General features: G+C 38.5%; 1 protein-coding gene across 1 annotated transcript in view; it reads right to left on the bottom strand.

The window, feature by feature from the left end:
* MPP7 (MAGUK p55 scaffold protein 7) overlaps positions 1-20,406 on the bottom strand; it is a gene marked incomplete at its 3' end in the record, with an annotated part of 202,809 nt that overhangs the window by 50,755 nt on the left and 131,648 nt on the right. The window contains exon 11 of the mRNA XM_082844350.1: positions 389-559. Within this exon, the coding sequence (XP_082700476.1) occupies positions 389-559 (171 nt within the window). The remainder of the gene's footprint in view (positions 1-388; positions 560-20,406) is intronic.

Genomic DNA, 20,406 nt, shown 5'->3' with positions numbered 1-20,406 from the left:
CACCCTAGAACTTCATCAAAGATCTAAACCCATAGGAAGCTTATACCATGGCTACTGCCTCAAAATGAATCAAAAGAAACGCGATTACATTAAATTTTTTCATTTCTATTACTTAGTTGCCCTGATATGCTGAATACAATGTGACAGTGTTTGCTCTCCCCTGTCCCACAGAGGGTCCAGTAAGATGCCAACGCCGTGGCCCAGAGGTCTTGAAAGTCTCCTCGATGTCATAGGTACAAAAAGACTAAAGGTTTCATTTTAGAGGCCGAAGAAAAGGTGTTAAGATGAGATTTTTTTAGCTTGAAAATTTCCAGCATTGTTCTCTTTGAAGTTAAATTCCCACTGTCTCACTTATTTCCTCAGCATCACACACCAAACAATCACTTACCAACCAAGACAACGAGTCTGTAGTTCTCATTCATCTGCCGTCGATAGGGTGTCACCTCCTCATAAGTGGGCACATCGGCTGTGTCGTACTGGTCACTCTTCTTGCACTCATACATGGATTTATTTGTTTTCTTATCTTTTCTACTAAGACGGAAACTTCTTCTAAAACCAGCTGCAAATACAAAAAACTATTTTTAGCAATTAGAACTAAAAAAAGAGACCCCACCACAATACAGAAAGAAAACACCGTCAAAGTTGGGCTGGATTTTATTCACCATAATATCATTACAAGTGCACTTAGTAATAAAGGTAAATAGATGTTCCACTATTTCATGAAAACGACTGTTAAGAGAATCATCTAACATTTAATTATATAGTTATAATATCATAAATTTTATTTGGTTCCAAATCATAAAGAGTTCTTTTCCGAAATCAGGAACCAAAATAACTACGTGATAAAACAAATTAAGGAGGTCAGGCGTCATAAAGAAAATTTTTCACAGACTGACTGATAAACACATTTGATAAGAAAAAGTTAAAAGCACTAAAATCACTTTAAATATAAATGCTGAATATTCCCACTCAGAAGTACTAGAATCTTTTATGCTATATTCTGAGCACAGCCTAACAACATACCTGTGCCACAGACAGCATCTATTGTTAGATAGAAAGAAAACTAAAGTTAGGGAGAGCACAGTGTCAAACAGGCCTCTGCACAGATCCGGCAGATAGAACCTGCCTGTCACTAAGAGCAAGTTACTTAACTGCTATGAGACCCCAGGGGGTGGAGCAAATGACCAAGCCCCAAGTTCTTCTTCACCTATGGAAATTCTATGCTTTTATAATTTGAAGGCTACTGAAATTTGGAAATAAGTTTCAGACCCACAAGTGTGCACTCTTATGAATAGAGCGTGTCATCTTTTATTAAACAGCTTTTCGAGTATTTAAATAAATTTCCTGTCTGCTTCAACGGTCCCCTCCAGCTCACCACTGTCACTTGAAATGTTGGCTTAGAAAAGCAGCTGCAAAAGTTCCTTTTCTCAGTCAACTCCCATTTCATTCTGCTTCTGCTTCATGTTGTTATATCATTCTGGTTTTACGCCTTTTCTAGAATAGTGATATTTACCACACACACCATTCAAGAATTCTTGGCCTAACCAACACTCTCAAAATACAGACTTTAAAGGGAGGGAAAACAGCCTGCTTATTAAGATATGATATATATTCTCTATCAGCTCCGTAGTACAAAAAAAGACGCAAGTATAATTATAAAACATATAAAAATAGATTCTCTTTAAAAAGAATACTGATCAAATTTGATAAACAGAAAAAACTTTAATAAAGGTATTTTATAATAAAACATAATAATGTAATAACTGATCTGTGTGAATTTTAGGGTACATGAAAAATAAATATTACTATTAGATTTAAAAATTAATAATATTCAAAATAAAGGCGATATGAAAAAACAATTATCAAATCACTACAAATGTCTGGCCCAGAAATGGATCTAAGACGTAAATGCCTCGCCCACAATGAACCCGAAAGTGAAAACCGGAAAGATTCCTGATCCACGAATCCCAGCTGAATCCTGAACTTCAGTGAAAGCGCTTTACCTAATGGAGTCTGTATGATTAACTGAAGTTTTCACTTCCATCATAAACAATAATGAGATAGTGGGAGAACGAGAGAAGGGAACCAGATTTCTAATGTGAGATCTCGATGGACATCAAGGATGGAGGACCCTGGTCTACAGGATGGCTGGGGGATGCGAGTTGTACAGCGCTTGGTACAGAATAGGTGCTTGATCAAAGTAAAAAGTAAATTTTCGAAACAGAATTTTAAAAAGGCAACCCCCAAAACTCTACTATCATTCCTGCTTCATTTTCTTAACATGAATTTCAACAAAGGAAGCAGAACGCATTTGGTATTTTCACAAGAGAAATGTAAGAGGCAGACAAAAGGACAAACCCTGCATCCGTGAAGGCTCAGGGCTGGAAGCAGCCCTGGGGAGCATCGGAGCTGCTTGGCCCCTGCACCCGGGCCAGTGCATCAGGGATGTCACCACACGCGCCCACGCACCACGACACGGCCCTGACCTCGCTCACATGTTTTCCAGGTGGCCACGAGCAGGCAAGTGGAATTCCCACAGGTTCTGAGGCTTGAGTACCTTGGCCCCATGCCTCATTTACAAAACAAAGGGAAAAGCCAGCCAGGTCCATACGGATCCAATCGGAGCTCCGCTCCCTGAGTGTTAAAGGCTCAGACTGGAGGGGGACAGGCCTGGGTCACTGGCTTACTTACTAACTGGGTGACTTGCCAACTGTTTAAAAACTTCTCTAAGGCTCATTTCTCAGCTTTAACATAAGGATACTGTCAACCCCTCACAGGGTTATTAAGGTTAAACTGTCCATGTGAAGCATTCGCTCAGTGCCTAGCATATGGCAAACGCCTTACAGACTAGACAGAGACCAGTACCTGGCTACGTCCCACCTAAACTTAAAGTCCTCGAAGGCAGGAGCATGCTGTGTCCGTTCCCACAGCACACGTCTAGCAAGAACGGGAAAAACCAATTAAGGGGCGTATATGTTTTTAATTGGGTAATGCTACGAAAGACACAAAATAGTAAAGCCAGATTTAAATATGGTAAATATTAAAAGTACCTTATTAAAGTGGTAAGGCATTTTTAAAGAAATAAAACAAAGACCTAAGTGTACATTAACTATCCTTTCATTTTTTCTTAGATACTCCTTCTAGGGCTGTGCTACTTCTGTTTCTATATTTACATCTACAGAGCATCCCTCCCTCCTGTCCTCCTTACCCATGATCCCTCACTTCCTCAACACACACACCTATATATGGTCCATATTTACACCACCCATGTACACACACACATACGCATACATATGCACACACGCATATACACGTGTACATACATATATGTGCATACACAAAAACAGAGTCAGAAAACAAGAAAAGAAAAATCCCCAGCCCAGAACAACAGAGGATATGACAAAAGGTATGAAATCCAGAATACTTAACTTGCCTCTCAGATAAAAGCAAAACCAAACCAGGTGGCCAGAGGTAATGGCACACTGGGCCTGCCTTTCAAGGCAGCAAAGAGACTGTAACTTTCAAACTTCAGTGACACAGTGAGTGACGCCCAGCACACCTCGGTTACGTCTAAGCCTAAAGGAGAGCGACCTTTACGTCAGGAAAAGGGGTTATAATTTCTGGCCTTCAGGTCTTAGGTGGTTCTCTTATTAAAAAGATGACCAAGAATGTGTACTTAAACTGAAAGCAAGCAGAAGGTTCTTTCCAATAAATGTGAATAAATAACCTAGAACGTATTTACTTCTAGTTTGTTTTCTGTGCACAAGTCTTAGCAAAAGCTGGCTTTTAAAAAGAAGGAGCAGGAAAGAAGCAGTAACAAGGAATTTGGAGTAAGGGAAGAGTTTCGTACAAAATGTATTTTTCCTTATATCTCACATTTTTGTAATTTATAATTGGCTCAACATTTTTACGGACAGGCTTTTTCCAGGGCTCTTACCCACAGCTGCTAAAGATTTGTGTTTTTTAAGGAACAGCGTGTTTACTTTATTACAATAGGAAAGTGGCTTCACAGTGAGACTGCAGCTGCAGGTCAGCCCTTCATCACACGGAGACGCTTCTTATCTAATATTTTCCAGCAGGAATAATTTACGATGACTTTTAACTTATCTAGTTGTATGGGTCTGTTTTAAAGTAAATTTACTTTTTTATTATAAAAGATGACATTTAAGTTGCTTGTTATTTGCTCCTTATTTCAACAAGACAGCAATAAACATCCCTGTACATTCCTGTTACTCTATGTCACTGATGACTTTATTAGGGCAAATTGCAAGAAGCTTGACAGATCTTGTCCAAATGCTTCTCAGATTGGTTAATAACAGTGTACATTTCCAAGTACAACTGCCCCTATTACCATTCTTTCATTAAAGGACTTCTAACCATTTAAAAATCTGTAGTGATTTGACAAGTGAAAAACTGTGTATCATTTCATTTTAACTGATAGTAAAGTTGAACTCTCCTTCACGTTTATTACTCATTTGCATTTATTTCTTCTGTAAATTGTTGGTTAATACATGTTGATCACTTTTTGATTGGGGTCTTCATAAATATATATACACATACATGTATCTTTTAAGGTCACAGCCCTTGGCCCTATTTGTTGCAAAGACTTTTTAAGATTTTCAGTTTTCCTTTTCAAAGACATTTTAAAGGTTTATGTATTTGAATCTGTGAACTTCTTTGGTTTGTCATTTCTTCCACTGCTTTTATGACTTTCCTACCCTTTAGTCTGATAAATACCCAAATTTTCTTAAATTAAAAAAAAATAGGTTACATGGCTTTACACTCAATTTTTAAAATCCATCTGGAATTACTCAGCTGTGATTAGGAGATCAAGTTTGTGACGTGAGGCTGTAACTTTATAGTTTTCTAAGTAATTAACCAGTGGTCCCAGAAATACTTACTGAACAATCCTTTTCCTACTTTATATGAATACATACTTTGTACTGAAGCACCAGATAGTTAATTATGATGTCATGACCAGAAAAAGGTGGTTCTTGGTCTGAGTTTAGATCATTCCCTTATTAGTAATATTAATACCAAAACAACAGAAGTGGTGGTGCTAGTGGGTATTTGTGGAGAACTTACTGGATGACAGACACCATCTGAAGCACTTACGTGCATTAGTTCATTTAACTCTCACAGCAACGTATGAGGCAGGCATAACAATCTACAGGTTTAAGTAACTCTTCTTTTAGTGTCAGAAAAAGAAAACAATTGCCAAGGCCTTGGCTCAAATATTAAAAGATGAAAGAAAGTCAAGAACAAAGTTTGGAATGTTATTCCACACACATAGATGTATGAGAGAAAAACTGGTGAGCCTTCAGTGACTTTATGAAATAACAGGAAAAAATTATCAAAGAGAAGCAGCAGTTTAATTTAGGGATTAAAAATTATAAGCTCTTTTTCTGTTAGAAGATATTTTTCAAATATAATTAAATATATTTTTGATACTCCTCTGTATTTAAGATGATGTGTAAAATACAAAATATATAAAACAGTGTCGCTGCCCTCAAAGAGTTCCTGATCTACTAGGGGAATAGAAATTATTCCAAATACTTGTAATTTAAGGGTTTTCACAACACAGGCTCGGGGCAGAAACTAAGATTTTTTAGCAAGTACTTCTAATCTGATTTGACTTTGACATTTCTCTTAAGTAAAAGAAAAAAAATTAAACTCAGGCAGTTGTGATTTGGTTATTTTCAAAGCTACTTCACTATATTTATTGATATAACACCATTCATCAAAAGGGTATATTACATTTAATGCTTACGTATGTGAATTAAGACTCATTTGGTATTAAAATTAGCTTCAAATTGTAGATAAATATTATGCCTAACCATCCTATAATTTCAAATGTTAGTGATATTTTTAATAGTAAAAAAAAAAAGAAAACTTGAAGCATCCAAAACATACAAAGTATGGGAATGATTAATTTTGAAAAACACCTTTTCAAAGAAATGGGGCTGAGGACACGGCTATATTTAAAATACATAACCAACAAGAATCTACTGTATAGGACAGGGAACGCTGGTCAATGTTCCGTAATAATCTAAATGGGAAAAGAACTTGAAAGGAACAGATACATGTATACGTATAACTGAATCACTTTGCTGTACACCTGAAACTAACACAACAATGTTAATCAACTATGCCCCGATACAGAATAAAATATTTTTAAAAAACCTATACGGCACCATTAGAACTGCATTTGATATACTAATAAATGGAAAAAACTGGACATATACGGCAGTCATAGTTATACTGTAGTTTTACTTTTACTAATATAAAAATTGGTATGGATACAGAAAGAAGTATAAAAGCAGACAATGATTGTATTAGGGAAAGAGGGCTGTAGGCAACTGTTTTGTCCTATTTTTTTAAGTTTCCATAATATTACGTAATTTTACAATTAAAAAAAAACACACACACAAAAACACCAAACAAATGAAATCCGGTACTGGTAGTTGTATTTGTGTGGTTATACCAACATGTAACAGAAAATACGTTTTGACTGTGTCTCAGAGGCAGGTTCCAGTCTTCTGTATTTTGAAATGATTATGGTAATAGATCAAAGTTTTATATTCTTAAAGGTCAGAAATAGCCAATAAATTAAAATACTTAAAAAGCAATGAAAGTAAAAACAATGAAAAATTTTTTTAATGAGAATACAGTATAAAAACTAAAGACCAAAGGTCAAGGAAAATAAATAGAGAACCAGCAGTCTCACCTAAGAAGTAAAGATGATAAAAGAGAAGGAGTCTGGGTTTTGAAAACTTACAACTAAACTAAACAAATTGATAGGAAATTTTTTTAAATCACAAATTGTTATCATATTCTTTGGCTCCCATAAATAACTTCAGTGTGAATTTTTATAATTTAAATAGTTATCATTTTAATGATCTTCCTTTTTCATAAAATTTTGACATTTATGATGACATTTTATAAAAAAAAAATACACGATCATCTTATGGGCAGTCATCTCCATTAACACAAAAGGCACCCCCCCCCACCACCAGCAGAGCCAAGGTAACTCACCACCAACACCAAGAGCCTCAAAAACCACAGGTGTGAAGGAGAGTGCGACCTGCCTTTCTGTTAACTACAAGAAAATAAATCCTACTGTGTGACCGCTTGGATTTTCAAACGGCACAGTTTCCATCTTTGGTTACGTTTCTGTAACCAATCTGATACAATAACATCAGATGTTATGCATCCCCAATGTTTTTAAGAATATAAGCTCTTAATATGTTAAATGTTACAGATGTTGGTAGACTGGGAAAGAAGAGTTTCAGTGAAAGCTGCTTGAATTATAACAGAGCAATATTGGTCATAGGCACCTCAAAAATTAGAGATCTACAGAACGGTCCACTCTAAACTTCCTGATTTTTTGAAGAGATACATTTACTTTAACACAATCAAGAAAAGTGCTTAGTTTCTTAAAAGAAAGTAAAAATAAGCATTTTAATTACCTTTTTCTCACCTTAAATATACTAAAATGTGCTTTTCAAAAAAAAAAAATTGGGAGAACTGCCAAAAACGTTGGATGAAAGTTATTCTCTTAACACAATGGATTAATTTGACCAATCCAATATTGAATGAGTTCAATAGGCACCTTAACAAGGAAGAGGGACTCCCCTGGTGATGCAGTGGTTAAGAACGTGCCTGCCAATGCTAGTGACAAGGGTTTGAGCCCTGGTCTGGGTAGATCCCACATGCCGCGGAGCAACTAAGCCCATGTACCACAACTACTGAGCCTGTGCACTAGAGGCCGTGAGCCACAACTACTGAAGCCCGCGTGCCTAGAGCCCGTGCTCCACAAGAGAAGCCGCCTCAATGAGAAGCCTGCGCACCGCAACGAAGAGTAGCCCCCGCTCACCACAACTAGAGAAAGCCCGCGCGCAGCAACGAAAACCCAACGCAGCCAAAAATAAATAAATAAAATAAATAAATTTATCAAAAAAAAGGAAGAGAAAAATATTACTATGAATGAACTTTTAAAGAAGACTTAAAAAGAACTCATGTAGACATTAATAAAAACTAAGCGGCTGGGAATTATTATACAACTGGCTCCTGACAACAGAATGTTGGAAATTTCCATTAAAATCAACATTTTGAATATAATGCCCATCTTGTTATAATGATATAAACATAAGAGACATGTAAAGACTACGTAGTAACATTATCCTAAGACAAACTTACTGTTGAAGTGATGCTCCCATACTATGCCCATCATAAAATTATCCCAAAGACAAAGAAAGATAATTAAGAACATCTTAAAACAACAAACAAGTAAAAATCTTGGGAGGAAGTTTAAACTGAAAAGCAACGTGAACAGTAAACTATAAAAGTTACTGAGATCTGGAGTGGCTGGATTAGTCACCTTCTACATCCATCTTATAAAACAGTGTCAGGGGAAAAAAAAAGAAACCTAAATGTTATCATGGATTATATTAACTAGCCATACATATGCTAATTTTGTATATAAAGGGGGAAATGGCTTTCAAACAAGGAAAATTCACCTCTGGAATGTCACAGACACAAAAGTTGCTTTCAGTATAAAGAAATGTTCAAATACCATAATTACCCTTGAACCTTTCAACTCATCTCCAGCAAAAAATAAAAATAGAAACTCAAAGTACCTAATGAAATCATGGAAGCTAATATAAAATATCCATTTGCAATTTCCAAGAAAAAAAAATTACCTAGGTCTTAAAAAGTTTTCCTGATACCATAAACAATATTTTTAAAGCACAGCACAGCATTACCATTAAAAAAAATAGAAAAACCACATGAGAATTTAATCTTCCAGCCAGCTAATAAAGAAATGAGTTCTAACTTACTCTTTCAAAATTATGAGAAAATATAGTATGCACACATAAAAATTAATATAAAAATATAATTCTGAAAGGGGTAAAATTGGATTTGAAATTTTAATGTATTTTTTTAAGTTGAGTCTATGCAACCTAAAATTCTCCAAGCAGAAATGGTTTCTTTCTGTCCGAGAAAGTATTTCCAAGTAGTATTCCAGACATGTCAAGATTACGCAGAGTTCTTTCTTGTTCAAGAAATAACCTGTACCACTTGTGAAAGAATGCTTCTAAATGTTCTCTTCGTATAAATTTTATTTTTTTGGAAAAAATATTAAGGCAGTAAATTTTGACATAGCTGTAGTTACCTACATAGCATTCGTTAATAAAATGACTGAATATTGGAACAAATGGGAATTTTTGCTAGATTTATAAAATAGGCAATATAACTAGAGGCTCACTGGTGTTTTAAACACTGGACAAATAAGAGACAGGATTAGGAAGAAACACAGAAGTAGAGATGGATAAATAATAGCTTTTAAAAGAAATAACAGCAAATGGATGGTTTGGTTTTTATGAACTTTATGGTAAACACTGTAGTTAAACAGAAAGAACAGTTTTAACTTATAGAAGTCCCCAAACTGATCTTGTTTTAAAAAAAAATGCATGACATGCTCCAGCAGGGGCAGAAGGGGAGAAAAACTGATGATTTTTTAGGAGATCATTTGCAAGAAATTATGTTTGAAGACAGATGCATGATAAGCAGTGCTTTGTGAATTGTTTATAACACGATTTCTATAATGAATTATACAGAGCAAAACCATTCTGCAATTCTTACCAATTAAAGAAAAAACCAATTTCTCTTCATATGGACTATTTTGTATTGTAGTAGGAAAAAGCAGAGAGAATCGTCAAAGCTTGCTCTTCTACCACTGAGAAGCGATCACCCTTCGGAAGCCAGCACATGCGCGCGCGCGCGCACAGACACACAGACCAAAAACACTAACTTTCACGCCATCCACCAAAGCTAAAGGAAGTTGTTGAGAGCTTAGAGCAGGAAATGAATTGCTTCTAATAATTCATGTGTGTGGGTATATATACATGTGTATATACTTTAAGTATATAAATATACACACACACAAAGGTGCAACTTTTGCAATTCATATTTACAGCATACTATCAATTTGCCTTCACTTTATTAATTTTATGCAAACAATATACAACTTACACTGCCTAGTCAGTGAGCTTTTTCCTTCCTTCCACTAGTAACAGCCAAACCTCTTTTATTGATAAATACGCTGAACTTTAAGAAATGAAGCGTGTTACACTACAAACCAGTGTACATTCATATCAGTGATGGCTCACTAAATATGGTTTTAAGATATCATTCTTATACAAATGGACATTCAATTATTGGAGTGTTACAATGTTACTTTTTCAAGAGTCAACTTTGATCATTTTGACATGGAATGTATTTTTCAAAAATGTAACCAGTCATCACGGAAAGGGCTACTTATATATGCTGTTTTGTGCTTGATTTTACGCACATCAGATAAAGTGAAAATGATCAAACGTATTCCCTGAGTATAGGCCTCATTTAGATCAACAGGGACCCTGGGCATTCCCATTTTGGGGTCCAAGGGTATTCTGTCTGCACGGTAATCCCTTCTGCTTCTCTTCTCCTTCTGTGGACTCAGGAGATGCAGTGTAGAGGCAGATGAGGGGCAAGGCGAAGGGTCTCAGAAATTCCTCTATTTAAATAGTCCTTGGAAAAGACCTCATGAGATGGTAGCATTTCTCGGGACTCCTGTGGCTATGTTCCAGAGCGGACCTAGAACCGGAGAAGGTGCCCCGTGCTGAAGGCGGATGCAGGCGCATCCTGTGCACGTAGGTGTTCTGTTAGACGAGGTGCGCTACCGCCTGTGAGCGCAGTGGCACAGGCTGGGATCTGACGTCACCAGAATACTACGGGTGTTTCGTAGGACAGGCAGTAATCGACTGAAACGTCACAAATCCATTCCATGTTGTTGACTTGTACGGTTTAAATGACTTCTTTTAGTGAGGGAAACATTTGATGCGGAAGACATATTAAATCTCCAAAGGGTAAATTTTTCCTCACTGCAATAATTACCACAGATACAGGTAAAGTAGAATAACAGGATGGGGAATGTGACGGTCAATCTTCTGTGTCAGCCTGGCTGGGCCACGGTGCCCAGACGGTCAAGCATTATTCTAGATGCTTCCCGTAAAGGTGTTTCTTGGATAAGGTTAGCATTTAGATCAGGAGACTTGGAACAAAGCAGATTACTTTCCATTATGTGGGTGGGCCTTATCCAATCAGCTGAAGGCCTTAATAGAGGAGAGACTAACCTCTCCCTGAACAAGAGGATTTCTGCAACTGTAACAGGGAAGAGATAAATCCAACGAACTCCATTGGATCTGTTTCTTTTACTTTAACCTTTGCTTTTTGTTGCTTTTGTTGTTATAATCATACACAATGGCCTGCCTCAGGGAACCCTGCCCACCTGTGAATGGCTACAAGAAAAAAGAAATTAACACATCCCCTCCCCGAGGCTGGTCATTTCAGGAGATGTTCTGAAAGACTAATGGCCCTTTTACTTTACTCCCTCACCACCTCGCCCTCGCTGATTCTATGAAAGAAAGTGGCAACCAGACCCCAATAAGATGGTTTTTCAGAGACACTAGTCTGCCATCTTCTCCATCTGCCGGCTTTGCAAATGAAGTCGCCTTCCTTGCCTCGGCACCTCCTCTCCGATTCGCTGGCCTGTCCTGCAGCCGAGCAGAGTGAGCTTGGACTCGGTGACACCAGCAGACGGCCTCTGGGCCCAAACTGCAACTCCTCCTGGGTCTCCAGTCTGCCTCCTACCCTGCAGATCACAATCACACGATCCAATTCCTTAAAACCTCTGTGTGCGTGCGTGTGTGTATGTGTGTATATGTGTGCGTGTGTGTGTAAACACATTCTGTTGCCCGACTAATACAAACGATTAGGAGGGAAATATTAAAATTTTAGAATAAACGAACACTTCCTAGTTAGTGGAGAAATGAATTGCAACATTTCAGCATCCCTTAAAATAGAGAAAAGCAATAAAACCAAAAGTTGGTTCTTTGAAAGGATCAATAAAACTGACAAACTGTTACCTACCCAAATTATTAAGATTAGGAACGAACATTACTACTGACCTTGAAGAAATAAAAAATATTATAAAAACAAATTAGATAATCTAGATGAAATGGAAGAATTATTAGAGAGACAGAGACTACTGAGACTGAAAAAAGAAGAGAAAATCTGAACAGATTCTTACAAGCAAAGAGACTGAATTAGTAATCAAAAAACTTTCCACAAAGAAAAGCCCAGGACCAGATGGCTTCACTGGTGAATTCAATCAAATGTTTCGAGAATAATAAACACAATACTTTACAAATATTTTGAAAAAATATAAGAGTAGGGAACACTTCACACCTCACTGTATGAGGCCAGTATCATCCTGATACCAAAATCAGACAAAGATATCACAAGAAAAAAAAAAAATCTACAGACCAATATCCCTTATGAATATGCATGCAAAATCCTCAAAATCCTAGCAACTCAAATTCAACAACATATTGAAAAGGATTATACCCCATTAGCAAGTGGGATCTACCCTAGGAATGCAAGGTCAACGTATGAAATCAATCCACGTTTACACTACATTAGTAGATTGAAGGGAAAAAGCTACACGACCATCCCAATTGGAGCAGAAAAAGGGATTTCTATATACAAAATGAAGTAATCTTCCAACAGTGATAGTTTTACGACTTGTTTTCCAGTCTGGGGGCCTTTTCTTTCTTTTCCTTGCCTAACTGCTGTAGAACCTCCAGTACACGTCAAGTAAAGGGGCAAGAACGGTCATCCTTGTCTAGCTTCTGCTCATGGGAGAGCAGTCGGCCTTTCACCATTAAGTATGCTGTTAGTAGATGCCCTTTATCAGGTTGGGGAAATTCCCTTCCATTCTTCGTTTGTTCAGTTTTTATCACAAAAGGGTGTTGGATTTTGTCAAATGCTTTTTGACCCAACCAAGCTCCCGAAACTGCCCACAAGGCTGCTGTAACTCCCACGCTGCAGTGTCAATGGTCAGCTCTCTTCTTCTCCTCTTCTTTGACTCATCAGCAACATCTGTCAGAGGTGATCGCTTCTTCCTCCCTGAAATGTTATTTTTACTTCGCTCCTACAAAGTCACAGTCCCGGTTTTTCTTCTACTTAACTCACTTTGGGTTCTCTTCTTGCCCGTATCATCACTCACTCCTTGGTGATCTCAACTGGCTTCATGGCTTTCAATTTGATCTAATATCAACAACTCCGAAATCAAGAGCCTCAGTGCAAGAGCCGTCCCTGCAATCACCTGTCCGACATCTCTATTTGACGTCTGAAACGCAACCTATCCCCACGGAATTCCCGAAATGCTCCCCACCCCGATACCCGCCTCCGCTGTCTGGACCAGCTCAGCAAATGGTCACTCCGTCCTTGAAGTCACTAAGCTCATCCCTGATTCTCCAACTGGTCTGAAAATCCCGTCGGTTGTATCTGAAGGTACACCCAGAGCCTCCTGTCTTCTCCCCGTCTCCACCTACGGTGTCTTGGTTCGAGCGGCAGGCACTCCTTGCCTGGATGACACACAGCTGCCCGCTTCTGCCCTGGCTCTCAGCAGGTCAGCCCGGGTGACCCTTAAGTCCAGGTCAGGGCAGGTCACTGCTCTGCCCCAACCCCTCCGTGGTTTCCCATCTCACACAGACTAAGGGCCGAAGAAGTGGGCTGAGCGGCCCTCGCACCGGCATCCTGTTACCTCGCCAGCCTCGATTCCTGTCGCTCTCTCCTTTCTTCACTCCGCTCCGGCCACACTGCTCTCCTCCCTGCTCCACAGACGCTTCAGGGCTCTGTCTGAACGGTCGAGCTCCCTTCCGTGACCACCCTGGTGAAACCTGCGTGTCCTCACCTGCCCCGGCACCATTCCTGCTTCACTTTTCTTCATGGTACTTCTCACCATCGGATGTATCGTATAAATTATTTAGCTACCTGTCTCCACCCCACCCCCTTACAGCTACCTGTCTCCACCGCACCCCCTTACAGAAGCGCTACGAAAGGGGGTCTGTTTGGATCTCTGTTGAAACGCCAGCACCCAGAAAAGTCTGGAACGTAACAGGCGCTCAATAAATATTAGGAAAAAACGCTAGGAATAGCATTATAAGAAAGTTTTATTCTGCAAATACCAGAAGAAACGCTTAAACAGAGCTAAATGGGTGTCTCTTGAGGGAGGACACAGCGCTAACGAGGAAGAGGGAAAGGGGCTCCTGTCTGTGGCTGCAAGACTTCTGACGCTACTTGACCCTTCAAACAATTTATTAAATAGAGCCATGGGAAACTGCTGACATTCTAATGCCTTCTGATCTACAAAAAGCAATTTCACACGCTTCAACCTAACGTACATATTACTTTGATAAAAATATAAATTAAAAATTTTAAACAATTTTGGTGTGGGGAATACAAACGAAAACTCAGAAGACAAAGGAAAGAATTCACAGATTTGACTATGCAAAAATTAAAATGTCTACACGATGATAAACTTGGCCTTTAAAAAAGGTAAAATGCGGGCTTGCCTGGTGGCGCAGTGGTTGAGAGTCCGCCTGCCGATGCAGGGGACACGGGTTCGTGCCCCGGTCTGGGAGGATCCCACATGCCGCAGAGCAGCTGGGCCCGTGAGCCATGGCCGCTGAGCCTGCGCGTCCGGAGCTTGTGCTCCGCAACGGGAGAGGCCACAACAGTGAGAGGCCCGTGTACCGCAAAAAAAAAAAAAAAAAAAAGAAAAAAGGTAAAATGCAACCAAAAGACCAGAAGAAAATGCACACGGCAGAGAGAGGGTTAATATTCATGATAGAGAAAGGGCTCGTCACATTAACAGGAGACTGACAAAGAACCTGATAGAAAAAAATAGGTAGAGATAGGATTATTCAAGGGAAAAAAAGAAGAAAAGCTAATAAAAAGCCACAGAACTGCATTAAGTCACTATATTTAAAGGTGTTTAACAAATAATACTTTTACCAAAAACAGCTTTGTCATCAATGTTAGCATGCTGCTCATGACACTGCTTTTAAAAATGCATAAAAATCTGTAGCATTTTGAGGGTTTGGCTTTTGAGGGGGAAAAACAATTCCACAAAACAGTCAAGTTGCTCAGTCTATTTGTAACAAAGTAACTCTTTAATACTACAAAAAATAACCAGAAAACTACCATCAAACTTGTGTATTCTGAAAAAGAAACAATTTTCGATCTGTGGCTGTTAGTTGAAGGGCTTCCTTAAAAGAAAAATCTTTTATCGGAAACACTATTAATTTCTGTATCCTATTATGTCATATCTTTTTTTAAAATAAACTTTTTTTAAAAATTAATTTATTTATAGCTGCATTAGGTCTTCATTGCTGCACACGTGCTTTCTCTAGTTGCAGCGAGCAGGGGCTACTCTTCGTTGCGGTGCGTGGGCTTCTCATTGCGGTGGCTTCTCTTGTTGAGGAGCATGGGCTCTAGGCGCACGGGCTTCAGTAGTTGAGGCGCGCGGGCTCAGTAGTTGTGGCTCGCGGGCTTGGTGGATCCACGGCCTGTGGGATCTTCCTGGACCGGGGCTCGAACCCATGTCCCCTGCACTGGCAGGCGGATTCTTAACCACTGCGCCACCAGGGAAGCCCCATATGCTTTTTTTAATACAAAGTCATCTTACTGTATGCTTCTCTTCTCAGATATCTGACCTCAGCTGTACCTAAATGAACCTCTAGGTGCCTTGAATCTGCGGATCTCTTGCTGCACATGTATCAGAACAAGCATTTAGACCAGAGAGAAAAGATGTCATAATGCACATCTGCTAAAACATGTCGACCATGCTTTCCTCTTGGCCACAGTCAGGTATGGAAAGGAAAACTCATTTCCAAGGCCAGGAGTTGAATGGAGTCGATAGCGAGGGTCTATAATCAGAGTTTGCAAAATCCGAAAGCCAGCAGAAGCCAGACGGCAGAAAACCTTCAGCTGCACGCTGCCAGTGCACTTTGTACAACATTACTCCTCCGAAGAACCAGGTGGCCCCATTTTCCCTTAACTGCTCTTTGGTTATTTTTGTTTCGCCACATTTCAGGACAGGGATACAAAGAAATACTTCACTATTAAAGCATCAACACGACTGCCGGGGAGTGCTGGGGGACCCCTGTCTCAGTGCTGGCCAGCCCACGGAGCGGCAGGGCCGTGTCCATTTAAGGGGTCCCTTGTAACTCAGCCCCAGCTAATTCTTAACACTGCGAAATGAAGGCCTAGTTTGGTCAAATCTTTTGTCAAAGGAGCCAGAAACTTTTACATGAAATTTCTCATATTTGTGGGTCTAACAAAAATATATCCTTGGCCTAAACACAGCCTGAAGACCGTCTCTGAGCTCCCCAGGCTGATACCAATTATTACATGATCATGATATTCCCATTTTACCTGGATGGTGCCCTAGTCTCATCCGTAATTGGGGGGTGCAGAGTGGTGTCTTGGAAGGATGAAGCCCTCTACATTTTCCAAAGAAATCTTTTCCTGGCACCTGGGGTATCTGCACGGTTCACTTCACCCCCTAATGCCAAACTCCTTCATCTAAGTGATTAAGATCCCATGGTCTTAATTATCCTCAATCTCATCTGCTTTGGGGCTTTGGCCAACGAACTAGTTCCTATCTCAGAATTTCAATCCTTTATCATCAGTCCCTCATCTCTGCTACAGAAGCGATCCGATTATCCTCTCCCACTAAATACTCCTAACCCTCGACTCCACAAACCACCTTGAACTCAGCTGACCTCTTCCTTCCCCGTCTACTCTTACTTGCAAGGCTTTGGCTCCCAGTAAAGTCATTGCTCAGACGCTGCCGGTAACTACGAGCTTCCAGACGCAGTGGCATTTTATCAGAACTCATTCCCTTTGAAGCCCGTCATGCTGACCACCTTTGCTTTCGTACTTCAATTCATATTTACTGATTAAATATTAATTTTATAAAACTCTACATCCTATAAGAGAGATGTAAATTAAAACCCAGATTTCATTCTTTGGATAAAATTTTATACAAAGAATGAGTGCAAAAACCAGGCAAAACGTTAATAAAATGTGTACAGTTACTTGGCCTGTCACTGAAGATCTCACGTTATCGAGCGCCATGCTAATTCTGCAGTGCTATCGTCTACACGTCACCCAAACTTAAGTACGCCCTGTGCTCTGCAACAGTCACCTCTGTCCATGCTCTTGCCTCTACCCTCATCCTCTGGTCTAACTGTAATTCCACCTAAACCCCGGCGCCAGTTCTAACATCACCTCTTGTGGGGCTGAGTCCTCACTGCCACAGGCTGCCACAATCATTCCTTCTGAATTACAGCATTTTATGTGACATTCACCAAATAACGCTGCCTTATGCCACAGTTCTTCCCTGGATGGATATATACTTACCATCTAACAGACCAAAGATAAGCCCTGAAAGTTGGGGAGAATAGGTGTCCCTCTTTCTATTTTGGAGAGAGGCAGAAGCTTGCAGTGACGGCCTCTCCCTGTCCGCCAGCTCCCGGCCAGCCCCTCCCACGCCGACCGTGGCCTGGCCACAAGACCTGTTCTGCCCAATGGGCCATCAGAGGATGTGATGTGAGCAGAGGCTTCATAGCACTTACATACTGGAGATGGTTTTCTCTGCTGTTCTCCAGAACCCTGAGACCACCACATGGGTAGCTTACTGGAGGGTGAAGAGCTACGTGGAACAGAAACAAGTTCGCCCAGCTGAGCACTCCTGTCCACCAGACCAACCAGACCCCAGCCAGACAGCCAGATTGCAGCAATTCACCATGCTGACACAGAGCAGAGCCACCCAGCTGACCACAGAAACAGGAGAATAATAAACGCTTGCTGTTCAAAAGCCACTAAGCTTTCCAAAATGGGAAGGGCGGGGATCAATGGATACACAGAGTATCTGGCACACTGTATTGTACTGAAATGAGAGAAGAACGATTGAAATTGTAAGCTCTCTCTGATCATCCAGTTCTCTCCGTAAATTATAGTTTTTCTAGCCTAAAAATGAGAATACCCTATATTCTACATGGTTTTTTTTTTCAATTTGTTTTGTAGCATGAAAAGCTATAGGGCAGCATACTGTAAAAGACACAGTAGGTACTATATCGACATAGATGTACATAGATATAGATACAGTAGGTACTATATCTACATAGATGTACATAGATATAGATATAGATACAGTAGGTACTATATCGACATAGATGTACATAGATATAGATATAGACACAGTAGGTACTATATCTACATAGATGTACATAGATATAGATATAGATACAGTAGGTACTATATCGACATAGATGTACATAGATATAGATATAGATACAGTAGGTATTATATCGACATAGATGTACATAGATATAGATATAGATACAGTAGGTATTATATCGACATAGATGTACATAGATATAGATATAGATACAGTAGGTACTATATCGACATAGATGTACATAGATATAGATATAGATACAGTAGGTACTATATCGACATAGATGTACATAGATATAGATATAGATACAGTAGGTATTATATCGACATAGATGTACATAGATATAGATACAGTAGGTATTATATCGACATAGATGTACATAGATATAGATATAGATACAGTAGGTACTATATCGACATAGATGTACATAGATATAGATACAGTAGGTACTATATCGACATAGATGTACATAGATATAGATATAGATACAGTAGGTATTATATCGACATAGATGTACATAGATATAGATATAGACACAGTAGGTACTATATCGACATAGATGTACATAGATATAGATACAGTAGGTATTATATCGACATAGATGTACATAGATATAGATACAGTAGGTACTATATCGACATAGATGTACATAGATATAGATACAGACACAGTAGGTACTATATCGACATAGATGTACATAGATATAGATATAGACACAGTAGGTATTATATCTACATAGATGTACATAGATATAGATATAGACACAGTAGGTACTATATCGACATAGATGTACATAGATATAGATATAGATACAGTAGGTACTATATCGACATAGATGTACATAGATATAGATATAGATACAGTAGGTATTATATCGACATAGATGTACATAGATATAGATACAGTAGGTATTATATCTACATAGATGTACATAGATATAGATATAGATACAGTAGGTATTATATCGACATAGATGTACATAGATATAGATATAGACACAGTAGCTACTATATCGACATAGATGTACATAGATATAGATACAGTAGGTATTATATCGACATAGATGTACATAGATATAGATATAGACACAGTAGGTACTATATCGACATAGATGTACATAGATATAGATATAGATACAGTAGGTATTATATCGACATAGATGTACATAGATATAGATATAGACACAGTAGGTACTGTATCAACATAGATGTACATAGATATAGATATAGATACAGTAGGTACTATATCGACATAGATGTACATAGATATAGATACAGTAGGTACTATATCGACATAGATGTACATAGATATAGATACAGTAGGTACTATATCTACATAGATGTACATAGATATAGATATAGATACAGTAGGTATTATATCGACATAGATGTACATAGATATAGATATAGACACAGTAGGTATTATATCTACATAGATGTACATAGATATAGATATAGACACAGTAGGTATTATATCGACATAGATGTACATAGATATAGATATAGATACAGTAGGTATTATATCGACATAGATGTACATAGATATAGACACAGTAGGTACTATATTGACATAGATGTACATAGATATAGACACAGTAGGTATTATATCGACATAGATGTACATAGATATAGATATAGACACAGTAGGTATTATATCGACATAGATGTACATAGATATAGATATAGACACAGTAGGTATTATATCGACATAGATGTACATAGATATAGATATAGACACAGTAGGTATTATATCGACATAGATGTACATAGATATAGATATAGACACAGTAGGTATTATATCGACATAGATGTACATAGATATAGATATAGATACAGTAGGTATTATATCGACATAGATGTACATAGATATAGATATAGACACAGTAGGTACTATATCGACATAGATGTACATAGATATAGACACAGTAGGTATTATATCTACATAGATGTACATAGATATAGATATAGACACAGTAGGTATTATATCGACATAGATGTACATAGATATAGATATAGATACAGTAGGTACTATATCGACATAGATGTACATAGATATAGATATAGATACAGTAGGTACTGTATCGACATAGATGTACATAGATATAGATACAGTAGGTACTATATCGACATAGATGTACATAGATATAGATATAGACACAGTAGCTACTATATCGACATAGATGTACATAGATATAGATATAGATACAGTAGGTACTATATCGACATAGATGTACATAGATATAGATATAGATACAGTAGGTACTATATCGA

Source organism: Leucopleurus acutus (genome assembly GCF_964270905.1).
Source record: "Leucopleurus acutus genome assembly, chromosome: 1".
Taxonomy (NCBI): domain Eukaryota; kingdom Metazoa; phylum Chordata; class Mammalia; order Artiodactyla; family Delphinidae; genus Leucopleurus; species Leucopleurus acutus.
Note: the sequence above shows the minus strand (reverse complement) of the source record. Positions and strands in the feature narration are given on the sequence as shown.